The sequence below is a fragment of the Hyperolius riggenbachi genome, chromosome 4 (genome assembly GCF_040937935.1).
Source record: "Hyperolius riggenbachi isolate aHypRig1 chromosome 4, aHypRig1.pri, whole genome shotgun sequence".
In the NCBI taxonomy this organism is placed as follows: Eukaryota; Metazoa; Chordata; class Amphibia; order Anura; family Hyperoliidae; genus Hyperolius; species Hyperolius riggenbachi.
Genome location: NC_090649.1, coordinates 224,105,381 through 224,121,726, shown reverse-complemented (window position 1 = coordinate 224,121,726; position 16,346 = coordinate 224,105,381). Strand labels below are relative to the sequence as shown.

Genomic DNA, 16,346 nt, shown 5'->3' with positions numbered 1-16,346 from the left:
GAATTTGAAAAACAAATATGATTTATGTTTGCTCACCCTCATCTTCATACTGAACAGATGCAGTAGTAGCCACCTTCCTGAAGAATTTAAAGAGTATTTCTACTTTCCATAAAATAAAGAAAAATCCTACCAAATGTTTTCAATATGGTTCAAGCAGTGGCGTAGCTAAGGAGCTGTGGGCCCTCATGCAAGTTTTACATTGGGCCCCCCAAGCACTCTATACATAACAATATACGGCGCACCAAAACCTGCCAATGGCAACTACAGTGTCAGAGGTGCAAGAAGGGAATGGGGAATAGTTTGTTAGTGATTACTACTATTCAAAGTATTTATAGAAGTGATTATTATGAGCACAGGATAGAGAGTAAATACTGCAGTTGAGGGAGGGCCCTTCGGGGCCCCAATGCGATTGCAACATCTGCAACCCCTATTGCTATGCCCCTGGGTTCAAGTACTTTAAGAGTTGTATTACATCTTGTTTACACTGGTGTTCTCTATTGTGCCCAAACTCTAAATGTTTCTTATATAAAAGCTGTCTTGCACAGCTGTCAGCAGTTACTGAGATGGGAGTGATGACTTGTGTGTATGGATTGGCTCTCTCAGCCTTACTTCCTACTCAAAAGGAGATATGGGCTCCTATGGGCAATGTGACACATCCCAGAAGCTCTTCTCAGGACCAAAAATCACCCTCGCCATAGCATGAAAAAAGGGCACCGTGAAAAAAGACCCGGCTGGATAACGAAATGGCGCCAGTGGATAATGAAATGGAATAACGATAAATATCATTGTCAAACTTGGTTAATGCTAAATACCGTTGTAAAAAAACAGATGGGAAATAACACTGGAAAGATATTAACGTTAAAAATCGTTATCTAATTCAACAATACAGCTGAACCCAACCCTACTCTCACACAGAACCCTCCGTGGTGGTGCCTAAAACTAACCACTCCCCTGGTGGCGCCTAACTGCAACCACCCCCCGACGGTGCCTAACCTTAATCACCCTCCCCATGGTGCCTAACCCTAACCAACCCCTCCCCCCTCCGGTGTTGCCTAAAACTAACCGCCACCCAGATGGTGCCTAACCCTAACCACTCCCCCTGGTGGTGCCTAACCCTAACCACTCCCCCTGCAGAAACACTCTTTTACACATAGAAACGATAATATCTTTGATAACTTAAAATCTGTACTGTACATACAAGCAAAATAATGTGACAAAAACAATAATGTTGCAAGCTTCTAAAACAATAACATACTTCAAAAATCATAATGTTCTAATGTTGTTAACATTACTTATCACGGAGCCCATTTTTCTGCTTTTTTCGCCTTTTCGTCCACCCTCAGCCGGTGCACTTTTTTCCTGCCGCCCCATAGCCACATTCCCTGCTGAGTGATAGAATCGGAGGAGGTAGTCAGTGTTGAAAAAACCAAGCCACCACTCCAATAGTGATCGGGTTACGAGCTCATTTATACTTGCCCTTTGCCACCTCTAAAGGTGCGTACACACGCACTACTTTAGAGAACAACGGGTCCATCAAACCCTCCCGCTGGGCGGGCGTTCTCCCGACAGTAGTGCGTGTGTACAGTCTGTCAGACAGACTAATGAGGCTGAGCGGATCGTTCAGAAACAGCCTTATAAGTCTGCAGACAGACTGTACACACGCACTACTGTCGGGAGATGTGTCATAGGAGCCCAAATTTGTCACTAGAACGCGTAATGTTAATGCGTAAACAATTTGCATTATCGCGCAAACGCAAAATTTAGCGCGCGATAACCTTTTTCTCGATAAAACATGTGCGAAGCACTTTTCACAGCGTGATAACAGTTATCACGCTTTTGTGAATTGAGCCCATAGAATCATCCAAATACATAAGAACGGTATGATAGGAGACAAGGTGCAGACACATTACCAGAAATTGCAGTTGTCCTTGCTTAGTGCTTTGTCTTCGTAATAGGAACCATGTTTGAAGCATCCTGTCAATATAACACGCAGTATTAATGATTGATTGTTGATAAATGACTTTCATTTATTTTTAAAACCAACATAAGAGCCTAAGTATAAAAAGTGGAAAGCAAGAAATCTTTTTCTCAGCTTTTTCAAATATGGTTACCACTTTTATGATGCTATACAGTATTTGGTATATCACTGTACTATTTTTGTCACTGGTTATTTACTGGTTGATCACAAGTACAGTAACCCACCTAAACTGGCAATCTAAAAATCTATTCTGTAACCCTAACCTTTGCTCCAGCTCAGGGCCCCCCTTGTGCTCTGCCCTGTTGCCGCTGTAAATTGTAGAGTGGTGCAGGAAGCTGCAACATATCTATCTCCTGATACATTATGTGAAGTTTAGATACCCCTGGGAGCCATTCAGAAATATACTGTGAAACAAAACCCAGCTGCTGTAAAAGAAGGAGATGACTGTGAACCCAATCTACTTCTGGAATCAGATATAGGGCTTGATTCTCTAAAGAGTGCTAACTGTTAGCACGCCTGTGCTAAACAGTTAGCACGCAAAGTGCCGTGCGCGCATCTTTGCGCACGCAAAGTTTCGCATCCATGTGGTAACTACCATTTGCACCCTACAATGCAAAGTCTGCGTTATTGGGCGCAAATGGTAGTTACCTCGTGGGCACGAAACTGTGCGCGCAAAGATTGCGCACAGCACTTTGTGTGCTAACTGTTTAGCACGGGCGTGCTAACAGTTAGCACTCTTTAGAGAATCAAGCAAGCCCGTAGTGTGCTATGCTCCCTGTGCTACATTTTTAGCATCTGGACAAGCACAACTTAGTACTGATGGGGGGGGGGGAGCACAAAGGCTACCTAAAACTAATATCTGTGAGAAATCTAAGCTACCTAGGGCTTGATTCACAAAAGGGTGCTAATTTAGTTAGCACGCCTAAAAGCCCCTTAGCACACCTAAAGCCCTTTAGGATGCGCAAAGTTTTGCACGGTAAGTTAGCGCGTGCAAAGTTTAGCGGTGCGCGCAATACGTCACACCAGGTGAGATAAAAACGTTGCACCAGGTGTGCCTAAAACGTTGCACCAGGTGCGCCCAAAACTTCACACCATGCGACATTTCGGGCGCACCCGGTTGCGGTATTTTAGGCGCACCTGGTGCAATGTTTCGTACACACCGCGCAGAGCTACACTTTGTACACGCTAACTAATCACGCAACACTTTGCGCGTCCTAAAGGGCTTTAGGCGTGCTAAGGGGCTTTTAGGCGTGCTAACTAAGTTAGCACCCTTTTGTGAATCAAGCCCAATATGCCAATATCTGCATCTAAATCAATGACACAAATGGAGTGACATTCTTAAAAGTGCCCTTTGTTTATCCTTTGACTCCTTTATTGACTCAAGATGATTTGAACACTAACGCTTTAAAAAACACAAGTGTAATTAAAAGTATATGACAGGGATCTCACTGCTGCGATCGTCGGTAATTCACCATTTGCGTTAAATGCAGACGCGGTGCATTCAGCACTTTTTTGCTATTTTACAGCGACCGCAATTGAAATGTTAAAAAACAGCGATCGCGCAAAAATTACGTAATTGTCCGGTGAAAAAGATGCAAAAAATGTGAAAAAATCCCTGACTGCGATCCCCAGTGGGAACAAGGCCTTATGAAATGGAAAATCTTGCTCTAACAAAATGCATGTAAGCAGTGGCGTAGCAAGAGAATATAGGGCCCCATGGCAGAATTTTGATGGGGCCTTCAGACCTAGGCAGTGTTGAGCAATGCCACCTGCCTCTAACCCGTGCGATATGAGTTGACTGGGCAAACAGACTATGGGCACAGAGATAAAGTCAGAGGGTGGAGATACGCATGAATATTCATAGTGAACACATCACTTAGACAAGACAAGACACAGAACAATTAAATTGTGATTTTCTGCTCACAGACTCAAAGCACCAGAGCTGCAGCCGCTAGGATGTGCTCTATAGGCAGTAGCAGTGTTAAGGAGTCTTGTCCAGGGTCTCCTACTGTATAGGTGCTGCATTACTAAACAGGCAGATCAGATACAAGATTTGGACCCTGGTTTCCTGTGTCAGAGGCGGAGCCCTTAACCAATACAGTATCCAGCCACTGCTACAATTTGGGACCCCTATGCCCCAGGACCCAATAGTAGTTGCTATGGCTGCTATGGCGATTGCTACACCCCTGTTCATCCTATTGTCCGTATACTTCATGGCTACAGTCAATTCTACAGTACAGCTCCTGTACCAGGGAGTACTAGAAACAGAATGACGTGATATTGCACATTCTGACTCTTTTCAAATATAGCTGCATGCAACTTGAATTAATTTTTGGTGCAATTAATGACCATAGTTGTGCTATAAAATGGAAAGAGGGATCTGAGAGTTTCATTTCTAACTCGCAAAAGTAATTTAATGCAAATACCTTGTGTTTCAGGATAGTGATATTGTACTTTGGAGTGTTTTTTGAGGGCTTTTAGGTTAATGTTAGTAAATTACATAAAATCCAGATGGATGTGGGTCATCATAATTTCACCGGTTATCCTGTATTTGCTTATAAACATGGACCTTATGTTCCAGACATAGCAAGCAAATTCTATAAATATCTGAAAGGATAAAAGTTAATTGAAAGCTGTGTAAGTTTCAGAGAGCAAAGGTTTTCCAGCGCATGCAGCACAAAGATTATACAGTTATACATAATTAATAAAGTTAATGTATATTGAAGTATAATTGATGTTCTTAAAACACTCATTCAGCAAGTAAGGTATGTTCTCTGATGTACAGACAGAGATCCAAGGGCAGCAGGTATGGGTATGAAATGTTCTGAAGGACACAGTAGAAATGCTTACAAATATGCAGTAGTTCAGATAAATGTTACAGAGATGAATGCTCAAATAAAATAAAGAACTTCCTTGTGGTCTGTTTACTAATGAAGGCAGGAGCCATTTAATGGCGAATAGTGGGCCCTCGCACTTTCGCAAGCAGCGTGAACTACAGGGGCCGCCCTATAAATTTCAACAGGGTCTTTATGCTGCAGATAGTAACAGTGATTGATATGCTGCATTGTGGATTGTGCTGTGCAGCTGCTTCCTAGGTGCTCTGCTACTTAAAGTTCACTCCCTAGTGTGCCCGCAATAGTCCTTTTGAGGACTCTTACTGACCTCAAAAGTCCTTTCAAGGACTGACATTGACCCTGCTATACTGATTTGTTGTTTTTGCTTTTTGTGGTGTGTTGTAGAAACACAACACCCATATACAGTGTAGTGTGTGGCTGTGTCACTGTTATAGCCAATCGTCACTCCGTAAAAGCTATTTATTGACATTTGTGACATGACGCGTGCTGGTGCTACCTCCAAACGGCATCACACAAAAACCTGTGTGACCGACAGTACTGGGTATTATCGGTGATATCAATGTGTCAAAAAAGAAATTAATTTTTTGACAATACCCCTGTGCTTCAGTGGTTGCTGTCTGCTGCTGTATGATCAACTTGTAGTGTTACAGTTTCACATCAACATCCATTTGACCATATTGTTCAGTGATCTTCGTGTGTCACCAAAAAAAAATTAGATGTGACAGTACCCTCCTGTGCAGGTGTTCCTCACTATAAAAAATTGTGACAGATGGAGGCAGGTCAAAGCGCAGAGGTACCAGGGGTCATGATGGTGCCTCATCCTGTGGCTGTGGCATATGTGTTCTTATGCAGAAGAAAGCTATTTCTTCACAGAATGCAGAAGCGGTGGTTGACTGGCTCATTCAGCATTCCACCTCTTCTACTTCTTCTACTGCCAATGTTCCTGCACCCTCCTTATCCTCCTCTGCTGTGGTTAACTGCAACAACACCTCAGCCACCACAGCAGCCCCTCCAATTGGATTGGATTTCTCAGAAAAGCTATTTCATCAGGCATTGACAGACCAAAGTGGTGCGCAAGCTTTCTTGCCATTCGATGAAGAAGGAGAGGAGGAAGTCAGACATGCAGAAGACAGTACCCAGGTCATCACAAGGTGTAATGTCCCTGCTGCTGTGGCATACTCTGAGCTGGAAAGTGTAAGCAATGAGGGTGATCATGATGTGTTGATGGGTGTGACATGACTCATGGATGCCACCAAGAGAGGATTAGAACAGGAGAGTTCAGAGGGAGAAACTTCTAGTGGTACTAGTGTAAATAAATTGTTGTAGGGTGCCATGAGCTATGAATATACAACATTTTATTATACCAATAGGCAAATAGATATACCAATAAATAACAGAACCCCTCCTATTAAAACCAATAATCAATGCATAGAGGCCTCTAGCAAACAGTCTCCGGCGAGAGTGCACTCCTGTTTCAAGACCGTTAAAATCTTCAGGCCCAGAAATGTATTTGTTAATGCTATTAACTGACATCCATATTAGAATGGCAGCTCTAGTGATACTAGACCTGTTCAACAAGGCTAATTAGTATGTGCATACTTTTGTATGTGTTGCGGACAGTTCAGAAGACATCTGCATCCTGTTTCAACAGCGAATAAGTCATGGGAAGACCAGCATCTACGTAGGGACAACTTCACTGAGAAGGCATCACAAAACCCTGTGGCAGGAAGAACTTAAAGAAAGAAGCGGTAAAAGCGAAAGCCAGCCTCCTTGTTTTCCATCTTCCCCTCCTCCTCTCCCTAATTCCTATATTTCCTCCACTCCACCTTCCAACCTACCCACTTCATGGTTGACTCAACACACCCCAGAGCCCACATCCCTTAAATATTTGAGAAAGAAAAAAATGATGTCACCAAGTAACCCCCAACAACTGACAGCTGACTTGTCAAAACTTCTAGCTTGCCAGCTTTTATCATATCAACTAGGTGAATCTGAGATATTTAAAGAATATGCAGGCATTGCGGCACTGCAGTGGACCCCAGGAAGATATTTCTCACAGATGGCCATCCCGGACCTGTATCGGCATGTGCTGTGGCAAGTCAACCAATCTCTGTTACACATTGTTGGGGCCAAGAAGAAGAAATTCAAATATTTATTTGGCAGGTAATTGCCCAATTTTTCTGGCCTCTGTACCATACAAAAGCTGAAAGTAAAATATGTATTTGGCACTTAATTGCCCAATTTTTTTGGCTTCACCTAGTGTGACTGCACTGTCACAATTTTAGGCGGGTAACTGCCCAAATTTTCAGGCTTCACCTAGTGTGGCTGCTTTTTCAAATGTTTAGGCAAGTAATTGCTCAATTTTTCTGGCCTCACCTAGTGTGGTTGCTATTTATATGTCTAATTAGTGATAGACGAACATCAAATTTTGCTTTTACAAATGTGTTCACAAATTTACTGTGAAAATTTGAAAACCGACCGTTCTCGGCGAGCTCCATAGGCTTTAATGGCAGGCGAACTTCTTCTTTCAGGACATCTCTGAAGCCACAATTTATTTAAAAAAAAGATATAAAAAGTGTACCAAAACCCAGACTGGTATGGCAGAGGAGGATCAAGTGTGAAAAAAATATGCATTTTGCGCAAACACTTTTTTTAATGGTTATTTTTAAAGAAATTTTATGGCTGCCATATTTAGCAGTTAATAGCAAAAACCCCATAAAAGCTAGAATCCCCAAATTTGCATGGCATGGAAAGGAGAAGCGTGGGCACAAAAGGAAAAAATCAAAAAGACCCTATAGTTTTGGAGAAAATCGATTTTAAAGTTCAGAATGTGGGAAAGTGGCATAAACATACTTTAGCAATTAATAACAAAGCCCCCATATATGCTAGAAACACCGTGATATCAGGTGCTGTGGATGCTCCAGGGTGCAGTTGTGGGTGGGCGTGATAGGTGCAGTGGGCGGGGAGGAGAGTGGGAGCCCCGCAAGGATGGAACTCTAGCTATACTAAGTATAGCTAGAACCCTAAGCATCTTTAACTGCTTGAGGACCACAGGCTTACACCCCCCTAGTGAACAGGCAATTTTTTACAATTCAGCACACTGCTGCTTTAAAGGGAACCTGAAGCGAGTAAAATTATTTAAAATAAACACATGACGTAGCTGCAAATTAACATTACATACTAACCTCACGGTTAGTTCCTCTCAGAAGCTCACCATTTTCTTCTTACAGTGATCCCTTCCAGTTCTGACAATATTTTGTCAGAACTGAAATATACCAGTTGCTTTCAGTTATATATCAGCTGCTGTCAGTTACAACTGAATGTGCAAGGTAATGTCCATGTTTCCCTATGGCTCAAGTGGTGATATTACAGTTTAACAGTGTGTTGACCAAGAAGCTGTTATGGGGTAATGGCCATTTTTAAGATGGAGGATGGAGAATTCCATTGATCACAGTAGACAAATGGGACGCAGGAGAGGAGAAAGAGATTGAGAAGTAGAATAAACGGGAAGTAAGTATGACCTGTGTATGGTTATTTAGACTTTTATTTTCAGTTCAGGTTCTCTTTAACAACTCGCTGCCATACAACTTAGCACACAAGTAAGTATGCCCTCCTTTTCTTGCAACCAAAAGAGCTTTCTGTTGGTGGTATATGATTGCTGCTGCCAGGTTAAGTTTTTTTTTTATTAATTTAATTGCATTTTTTTAAAATAAAAATCACTATTTATTTTTAATTTATGCCTCCCCCATCCCTCCCTCCCCACCCAATCACCAAGATCACCTCTCATAGGCATCAGCCTATGAGAGGGATCGCTTTGTCAGCCTCTCCTGGGGACAGCTCAGTGACAGAGCTCCCCCGTACAGCACTGCATTACATTGCAGAGCTGTACAAGCATTTGCAGCGTTTTTTTTTTTTTTTTATAGCCTGCCAGCTCTGACCACGGCTTTCAGACTGTTTTTGGAGCGAAGCATGCCGTGCGCACAATCCAGGCTAATCTCCGCCCCCAGGACTTGACGGTCCTGGGGGAGCCACTTTCCAGACGTTAAGTGGTGGGGAAGGGGTTGCATTTCTCTTCAGGGCTCTCCATTGGTCTACTAATAGACCAATGGGAATCTGCCAGATGAATAGGAGCAGGCCCAGCATGGAGTAACTGGCACAGCATGGAGTGACTCTAAAGTTTACCATGTATAGGGGTCCAAGGATGGCCATGTACATTACCTTGTATGTGTCACAGAAAATTCAAATGAGTTATAATGGTGGCATTGCATTACACATAAGAAGGGAGAATACTTCCAGGAAAATGCTTATCATTTAGTTTAACTTTGTTTACATTTAACTTTGTCTCTCTATGAATTGACTCTCTAAAATGCAGACCCACAAAAAGGATGTCTTGTTCATCACAAGCCTGACCACTAGACTCTTAGCATAGGACCATGACCAACAAATTTAAGGCTGTCACATCTCAACAATATTAGGCTAAATACCCTCATCCTGTATGTACATAAACAGTCCCACACCCCTGTCAAGAAAATATTGTCTGTCCCCTCCCCCCCCCCCCCACTCTTCCCACCACAAATTATACAATTGTACATAATCCCCCAACTCATAGTTAAAGTGAACCTCCGGACTACAAATCTACTCAGCAGAACTGAAAAGGCTTGTTGTTTCTTTAACAGTTTCACAGCATCAGAACTTTGTTTTTCTTACCAAAGCATCATTTTTAGTTGCATTTTTAGCTAAGCTTCACCCATCAAAGAAAACTGCCCAGGCTTTTTTTCCCTGATGCTGTGCAAAGCATGATGGGATTTCCTATGTTGTTACTCACATTGCCTAGCAACTGGGAGGGGTGATCAGCACACAGGACAGTTGGAACTGTGTATCATGCTCCCTGTCACCTCCTTTCAACCAAAAAGATGGCTGCCCGCATGAAATCAAACATTTGCCTGTTCTTTTAAAACAGGGTGGGTAAGAGATTATATTACCTATCTATTTTAATTAACATAACTAATGTAACTTTACGATAGTATGTTTGTTTAGGCTGAAGTTCCTCTTTAAGTAATGCAACCCCCCTTCCCCGTCTAAAATCATGTAATTAGGCAGAATTCTCATGTAAGTACTTAAGCAGGGGGCCACTTGCTTTTCAGCCCCTCCCCCAAAATTGCATAATTAAGCAAAATCCCCTAGACATATGTAATTCCCCTATATAGCTCATGTAGTTGCCTCCAGTGTCAGGTCAGCATTGTGAAATAACAACCACTGCATCCAGTGGCATATGTAGAGGGGTACAGGCATGACTAGTGCCATGGGTGCCCCTGCACCATGGGCACCATGTTTGCACCCATGTTGTGCAGCTGTAGCCACCTGGTGTGTGTCCCTCCCTATAATGGATACCCACAGTCACAGCTGCTTTTCTGTACAGGGGAGAGATTACAGAGGAGGCACCACTGGGGGGGGGGGGGGAGGGGGTGTAGGGGGGGCAGGGGAGAGTGCACTGAGCTCTGAAGGCTCTGCAGAGAGGGGGAAGAAGGCTGAGGATGGAGGGTCTGGAACTGTGCCGAAGACTGGGACTGATTCTCTCCCTCTGACTCTTCCCAAGCAGATCTGCAGGATGAGAAGTACAGTCAGTGTGGCATGAAAGGTATGTGTAGATTAGGTCTGCACAGGGGGAAGGGAGCAGTATATGGAGCACGGACTCTGTTCAGCTGCAATGTGAGGCATATGTCGTGTACTGACAGGCTGCCTTGCAATGTCTCCCTGTCTGTTATTTCTGTCTGTGTGATTCCCCTGTCTGTTATTGCAGTCTACTGGCTGCACTCTCTCAGGGGGACAAAGGGTTTGATTCAGAAAGCCATGATAACTCTTATCATGGTCGCGCTAGTGTTAAAGCGCACGTAATAATTTTCACGCACAAACGCGAATTTGCATGCGAAATCTCGCCCGTTTTCACGCAAGAATGGTTGTGATTTTGCACGCAAATTCGCGTGTGTGCACAAAAAAATGTTACGCGCTATACTAAGAGTTATCACGGCTTTGTGAATCAAGCAAGCCCCAGATGATTGATCAGCAGTAGTGTTGGGCGAACATCTAGATGTTCAGGTTCGGGCCGAACAGGCCGAACATGGCCGCGATGTTCGGGTGTTCGACCCGAACTCCGAACATAATGGAAGTCAATGGGGACCTGAACTTTTGTGGTTTGTAAAGCCTCCTTACATGCTACATACCCCAAATTTACAGGGTATGTGCACCTTGGGAGTGGGTACAAGAGGAAAAAAAAATTAGCAAAAAGAGCTTATAGTTTTTGAGAAAATCGATTTTAAAGTTTCAAAGGGAAAACTGTCTTTTAAATGCGGGAAATGTCTGTTTTCTTTGCACAGGTAGCATGCATTTTGCCGCCATGCAGTCATAAATGTAATAAAGATAAGAGGTTCCATAAACAGGGACCGGCAACGCTAACCCAGCAGCAGCACACGTGATGGAACAGGAGGAGGCGCAGGAGGAGAAGGCCACGCTTTGTGAGACACAACAACCCCAGCCTTGCATGAGGGCAAGAAGCGTGCGGATAGCATGCTTTGTACCGCCATGCAGTCATAAATGTAATAAAGATAAGAGGTTCCATAAACAGGGACCGGCAACGCTAACCCAGCAGCAGCAGCACACGTGATGGAACAGGAGGAGGCGCAGGAGGAGAAGGCCACGCTTTGTGAGACACAACAACCCAGGCCTTGCATGAGGACAAAAAGCGTGCGGATAGCATGCTTTTTACCGCCATGCAGTCATAAATGTAATAAAGACTCGGACCTCGTGCGTGATGTGCTGGTGCTGCTTAACCCACTGCTGGACGCTTGAGAGGTCATCCAAGTAATTATCTGGTCCTGTTCTTTTGGATTTGTGAGGGTTGTTGTCCTGGACAACATGGGCGGTATTGAGTGGGTTTTCTTTGGTGCTCCCCTGTGGCCTGTACGTGAACCGTCAGGGGAAACACCTCTTCCCTTGCCCCTCCCTCTTTCACCGGATTTCTTCCTCATTTCACTTATCCTTACAGTACACGCTGACTGGCAGCAGTACAGTGGCAGTACAGAAATGCTATACAGTACCACTATTCCCAGCAGCGACACAGAGCACAATGCTATACAGTGACGGGTGAGCGGTGTACCACTATTCCCAGCAGCGACACAGAGCACAATGCTATACAGTGGCGGGTGAGTGGTGTACTACTATTCCCCGCAGACACAGAACAGTAAACAGAATGCTATATAGTGTGGCTGAGCGAGCGGTGTACCACTATTCCCAGCAGACACAGAACAGTAAACAGAATGCTATATAGTGTGGCTGAGCGAGCGGTGTACCACTATTCCCAGCAGACACAGAACAGTAAACAGAATGCTATATAGTGTGGCTGAGCGAGCGGTGTACCACTATTCCCAGCAGACACAGAACAGTAAACAGAATGCTATATAGTGTGGCTGAGCGAGCGGTGTACCACTATTTCCAGCAGACACAGAACAGTGAACAGAATGCTATATAATGTGGCTGAGCGAGGTGCACAGAGTGGCAGTAAACAGAATGCTATATAGTGTGGCTGAGCGAGCGGTGTACTACTATTCCCAGCAGACACAGAACAGTAAACAGAATGCTATATAGTGTGGCTGAGCGAGCGGTGTACCACTATTCCCAGCAGACACAGAACAGTAAACAGAATGCTATATAGTGTGGCTGAGCGAGCGGTGTACCACTATTCCCAGCAGACACAGAACAGTAAACAGAATGCTATATAGTGTGGCTGAGCGAGCGGTGTACCACTATTCCCAGCAGACACAGAACAGTGAACAGAATGCTATATAATGTGGCTGAGCGAGGTACACAGAGTGGCAGTAAACAGAATGCTATATAGTGTGGCTGAGCGAGCGGTGTACCACTATTCCCAGCAGACACAGAACAGTGAACAGAATGCTATATAATGTGGCTGAGCGAGGTACACAGAGTGGCAGTAAACAGAATGCTATATAGTGTGGCTGAGCGAGTGGTGTACTACTGTTCCCAGCAGCGACACAATGACAGGGGGGACCCTGGCTAGCGTGGCTGGAGCGCGAACTACCCTGCCTGCCTACCCAAAGCTAAACCCACAGACAAATGGCGGAGATATGACGTGGTTCGGGTATTTATTTACCCGAACCACGTGACAGTTCGGCCAATCAGAGCGCGTTCGGGTCCGAACCACGTGACCCGTTCGGCCAATCACAGCGCTAGCCGAACGTTCGGGGAACGTTCGGCCATGCGCTCTTAGTTCGGCCATGTGGCCGAACGGTTTGGCCGAGCACCGTCAGGTGTTCGGCCGAACTCGAACATCACCCGAACAGGGTGATGTTCTGCAGAACCCGAACAGTGGCGAACACTGTTCGCCCAACACTAATCAGCAGGCACTCACTGTGGTTGCAGGCTTTGCTTCAGTGTAGATGATGTGGTGTTAGAGGGGGCTGTAAAGACAGCACTATTGTAATAAATGGACATTTACAGAAAAATATACTTGGAGAATGATTATCATAAAATGTACAGTATTGTATAGTAATACAGTACTATCTCTTGCTTTCCCTCTCTGCCCACTGCTCTCTCCCTTTCCCTCCTCCCTCTCTTGCTGTCTCTCCCAGCATCTCTCTGACCACCTGTTCTGTCTTACTTTATCTGCAAACAATCTCTGCCCATTCTCTTTGTTCACAATCACTATATTTCATGTTCTGCCAATGTATTTATGTAGCACTAACGTCTTCTGCAGCACTTTGCAGAGTACATAGTCATGTCACTGTCTATCCTCAGAGGAGCTGACAGTCTTATCCTACCATAGTCATAGTCTAATATCCTACCATTTATTATTATTATTATGTATTTATTTATACAACACTGACATCTTCTGCAGCACTTTGCAGAGTACATAATTATTTTAACAAAAGTAGCTGGAGGGGGAGCATGGAAGAGGGCACCCAGGTAAGGGAAGGGGGGGGGGGGAATCACCCTCCCTGTTGCTGTGCCCGCTGGCCCTCCTCTGGCTGCTTCCCCCTCCAGCGTGGCAATCCAGAACTCCCTCTGTTTTTTGTATACAAAGTAGACTGTGAAGAGGGAGATCCATTTTCCTACTGCCTTGCCCTACCCCTCCATGTACCCGGGGTCCGTGAAGCCCTGACAAATCTGGACCCTGCGTTCAGTTTTTCAAAACGGATCCCCCGGAATTCACACGGATCCGTTTTGAAAGTAAGTGAAGACTGCTGTTATTTTTAACATTAGTATCCGTGGCTCCGATTTTGGTCCGGGCCCCCAAAACGGAGCCACGGATACATGTACCTACCCTTAGCGTTAGGTAATGAAAAGGAGGGGGGGGGGTACTGGAAAAGGGTACAAAAAGGGAATAAGAAGAGATATTTCAGAAAAAGAACTGGGAACTTCAGCAAAGCCAACCAACATTAAATACAGACGACTATAACAAATGTGCATGAGAAAGGGCGCAGTTTTTATAGGGGAGACTCTGACCGGGATAGGGGGTGCAATTTCAGTGTTTGCCATAGGCACTATATTACCCAGATAAGCCCCTGACTGCATCTCCCCAAGCAATTACTCCCCCCGACCAGCCAGACTATACTGCCAGTGTCAGGTGATGTGGCCCAGAGCAAATTACTCCACATCACCTAACACGGCAAGACTCAAGCAGGGCATGCAGTAGGACTGACTCTTGCATTCATTACATATTGAACAACATTCGCTCTGTAACAGCAAGAAAGAAGTCTGAAAGGGGCCTTAGACTAACATTATTCTAATTTTTCATGCAATGTTTTGCATGTGCTATGGTGTCTGATTAGGAGATGGTTTTGCAGAGTCAACCTCCTTGTTGACTTACCGTTATCATCATTCCCAGAGTCAGGCATATTTGTTGCAGTGTTGTCTTCTATGTTCTGTCCAGTACAAACCTTCCAGTAATCCGGACAGCAATCCACGTGTCCCAGGGTCTCCTGGTCACAAAACGTGTCACAATAGCATGTTGCATTTTTACTGATGTAAAGCAAATTGCAGTCATCATTTCTGCTGTTACAGCAGCCATTCCTGCTGCAGTAGTTGTCAATGTCCACTGATCTCTTTATTCTCATGCTCCTTAACAAGCTACTGTCTTCAGCAGAATATAATCTGACCATTACACGTCTCCCAAAAACATTACAATAAAAAATATTTGTAAAAAGAAAGCACCATAGTAATGGATAAAGAGAACTCATCCTAGGTAAAGGTGTTGCAGATTGTAGAGTGAGATGGAGGTTAAATGGAGATAACATAGAGACTTTTGAATTTATTGAACTTTGCTAGTGGATTTTGATTAACAATTAACTTGCGTTATCGAGTCATCAGCTTCAAAATGTGTAAAAGCCATTAAATGTCCTGGAGAAGGATGTGCTGTAATATCTTCAGTGAAATAGACTTTAAACCTTACATTCCCTCTATGAACACATTTCTTGAATAGTTGCTCTTTAAGTCTTATTGGTGGTAATAAAGGAGATCTATAATCTGGGGATTTGCACTGAACTTAATAGCTCTCGGTGTGTAAAATATGTGTCTTAATTTTTCAAGCCTTGCTCAAATATGTGATAAGTTAGTCAGTTGTATATTTTGGTTTTAATATAAAGTTATGATTGAATTTATGTACCGAAGTCTCTCACTGAAATGCCATCCATGTCTCTGAAAAGCTACAGCCATACTTTCACATCTGGGTATGTATAAAGTGTGCAGTTTTTTTTACAGCTGATCCAAACTAGCTATCTACAAACTCTGGCAAGATCCAGAAGGATTGGTTTAGCTTAAAGGGAAGGTCCAAGCAAAAAAAAAAAAATGAGTTTCACTTACCTGGGGCTTCTACCAGCCACATGCAGCCATCCTGTGCCCTCGTAGTCACTCACTGCTGCTCCAGTCTCCCGATGGCAGCTTTCTGACCTCGGAGGTCAGGGCCGAATTGCGTTCATTTTTACACATTCCCGCTAGTGCAGGAACATTAACACATACATTTTTACGCGTTAGTGGTGCAACGCGTAAATTTTTGTTCCTACACTAGCTGGAATGCGTAAAAATTTATGCAATGTGGCCCTGACCTCCGAGGTCAGAAAGCTGCCAGCGGGGGTCTGGAGCAGCAGTGAGTGACTACGAGGGCACAGGATGGCTACATGGGGCTGGTAGAAGCCCCAGGTAAGTGAAACTCATTTTTTTTTTTGCTTGGACCTTCCCTTTAAAGAGGAACTCCAGTGAAAATAATGTAATAAAAAAGTGCTTCATTTTTGCAATAATTATCTATAAATGATTTAGTCAGTGTTTGCCCATTGTAAATGCTTTCCTCTTCCTGATTTACATTCTGACATTTATCACATGGTGACATTTTTACTGCTGGCAGGTGATATCACTGGAAATAGCTGCTGCTCGCTTTTTTGGCATCTGGAAACAGCAGTAAACAGTTATTTCCCACAATGCAATGAGGTTCACAGACAGGAAAC

General features: G+C 44.0%; 1 protein-coding gene across 1 annotated transcript in view; it reads right to left on the bottom strand.

The window, feature by feature from the left end:
• Window positions 1-14,963, bottom strand: part of TINAG (tubulointerstitial nephritis antigen) — a 265,652-nt gene extending 250,689 nt beyond the window's left edge. Inside the window, exons 1-2 of the mRNA XM_068233344.1 lie at window positions 14,717-14,963; window positions 1,911-1,974 (exon numbers count right to left, since the gene is read on the bottom strand). Of these exons, the coding sequence (XP_068089445.1) occupies window positions 1,911-1,974; window positions 14,717-14,963 (311 nt within the window). The remainder of the gene's footprint in view (window positions 1-1,910; window positions 1,975-14,716) is intronic.
• Between the last annotated feature and the right edge of the window lie 1,383 nt (window positions 14,964-16,346).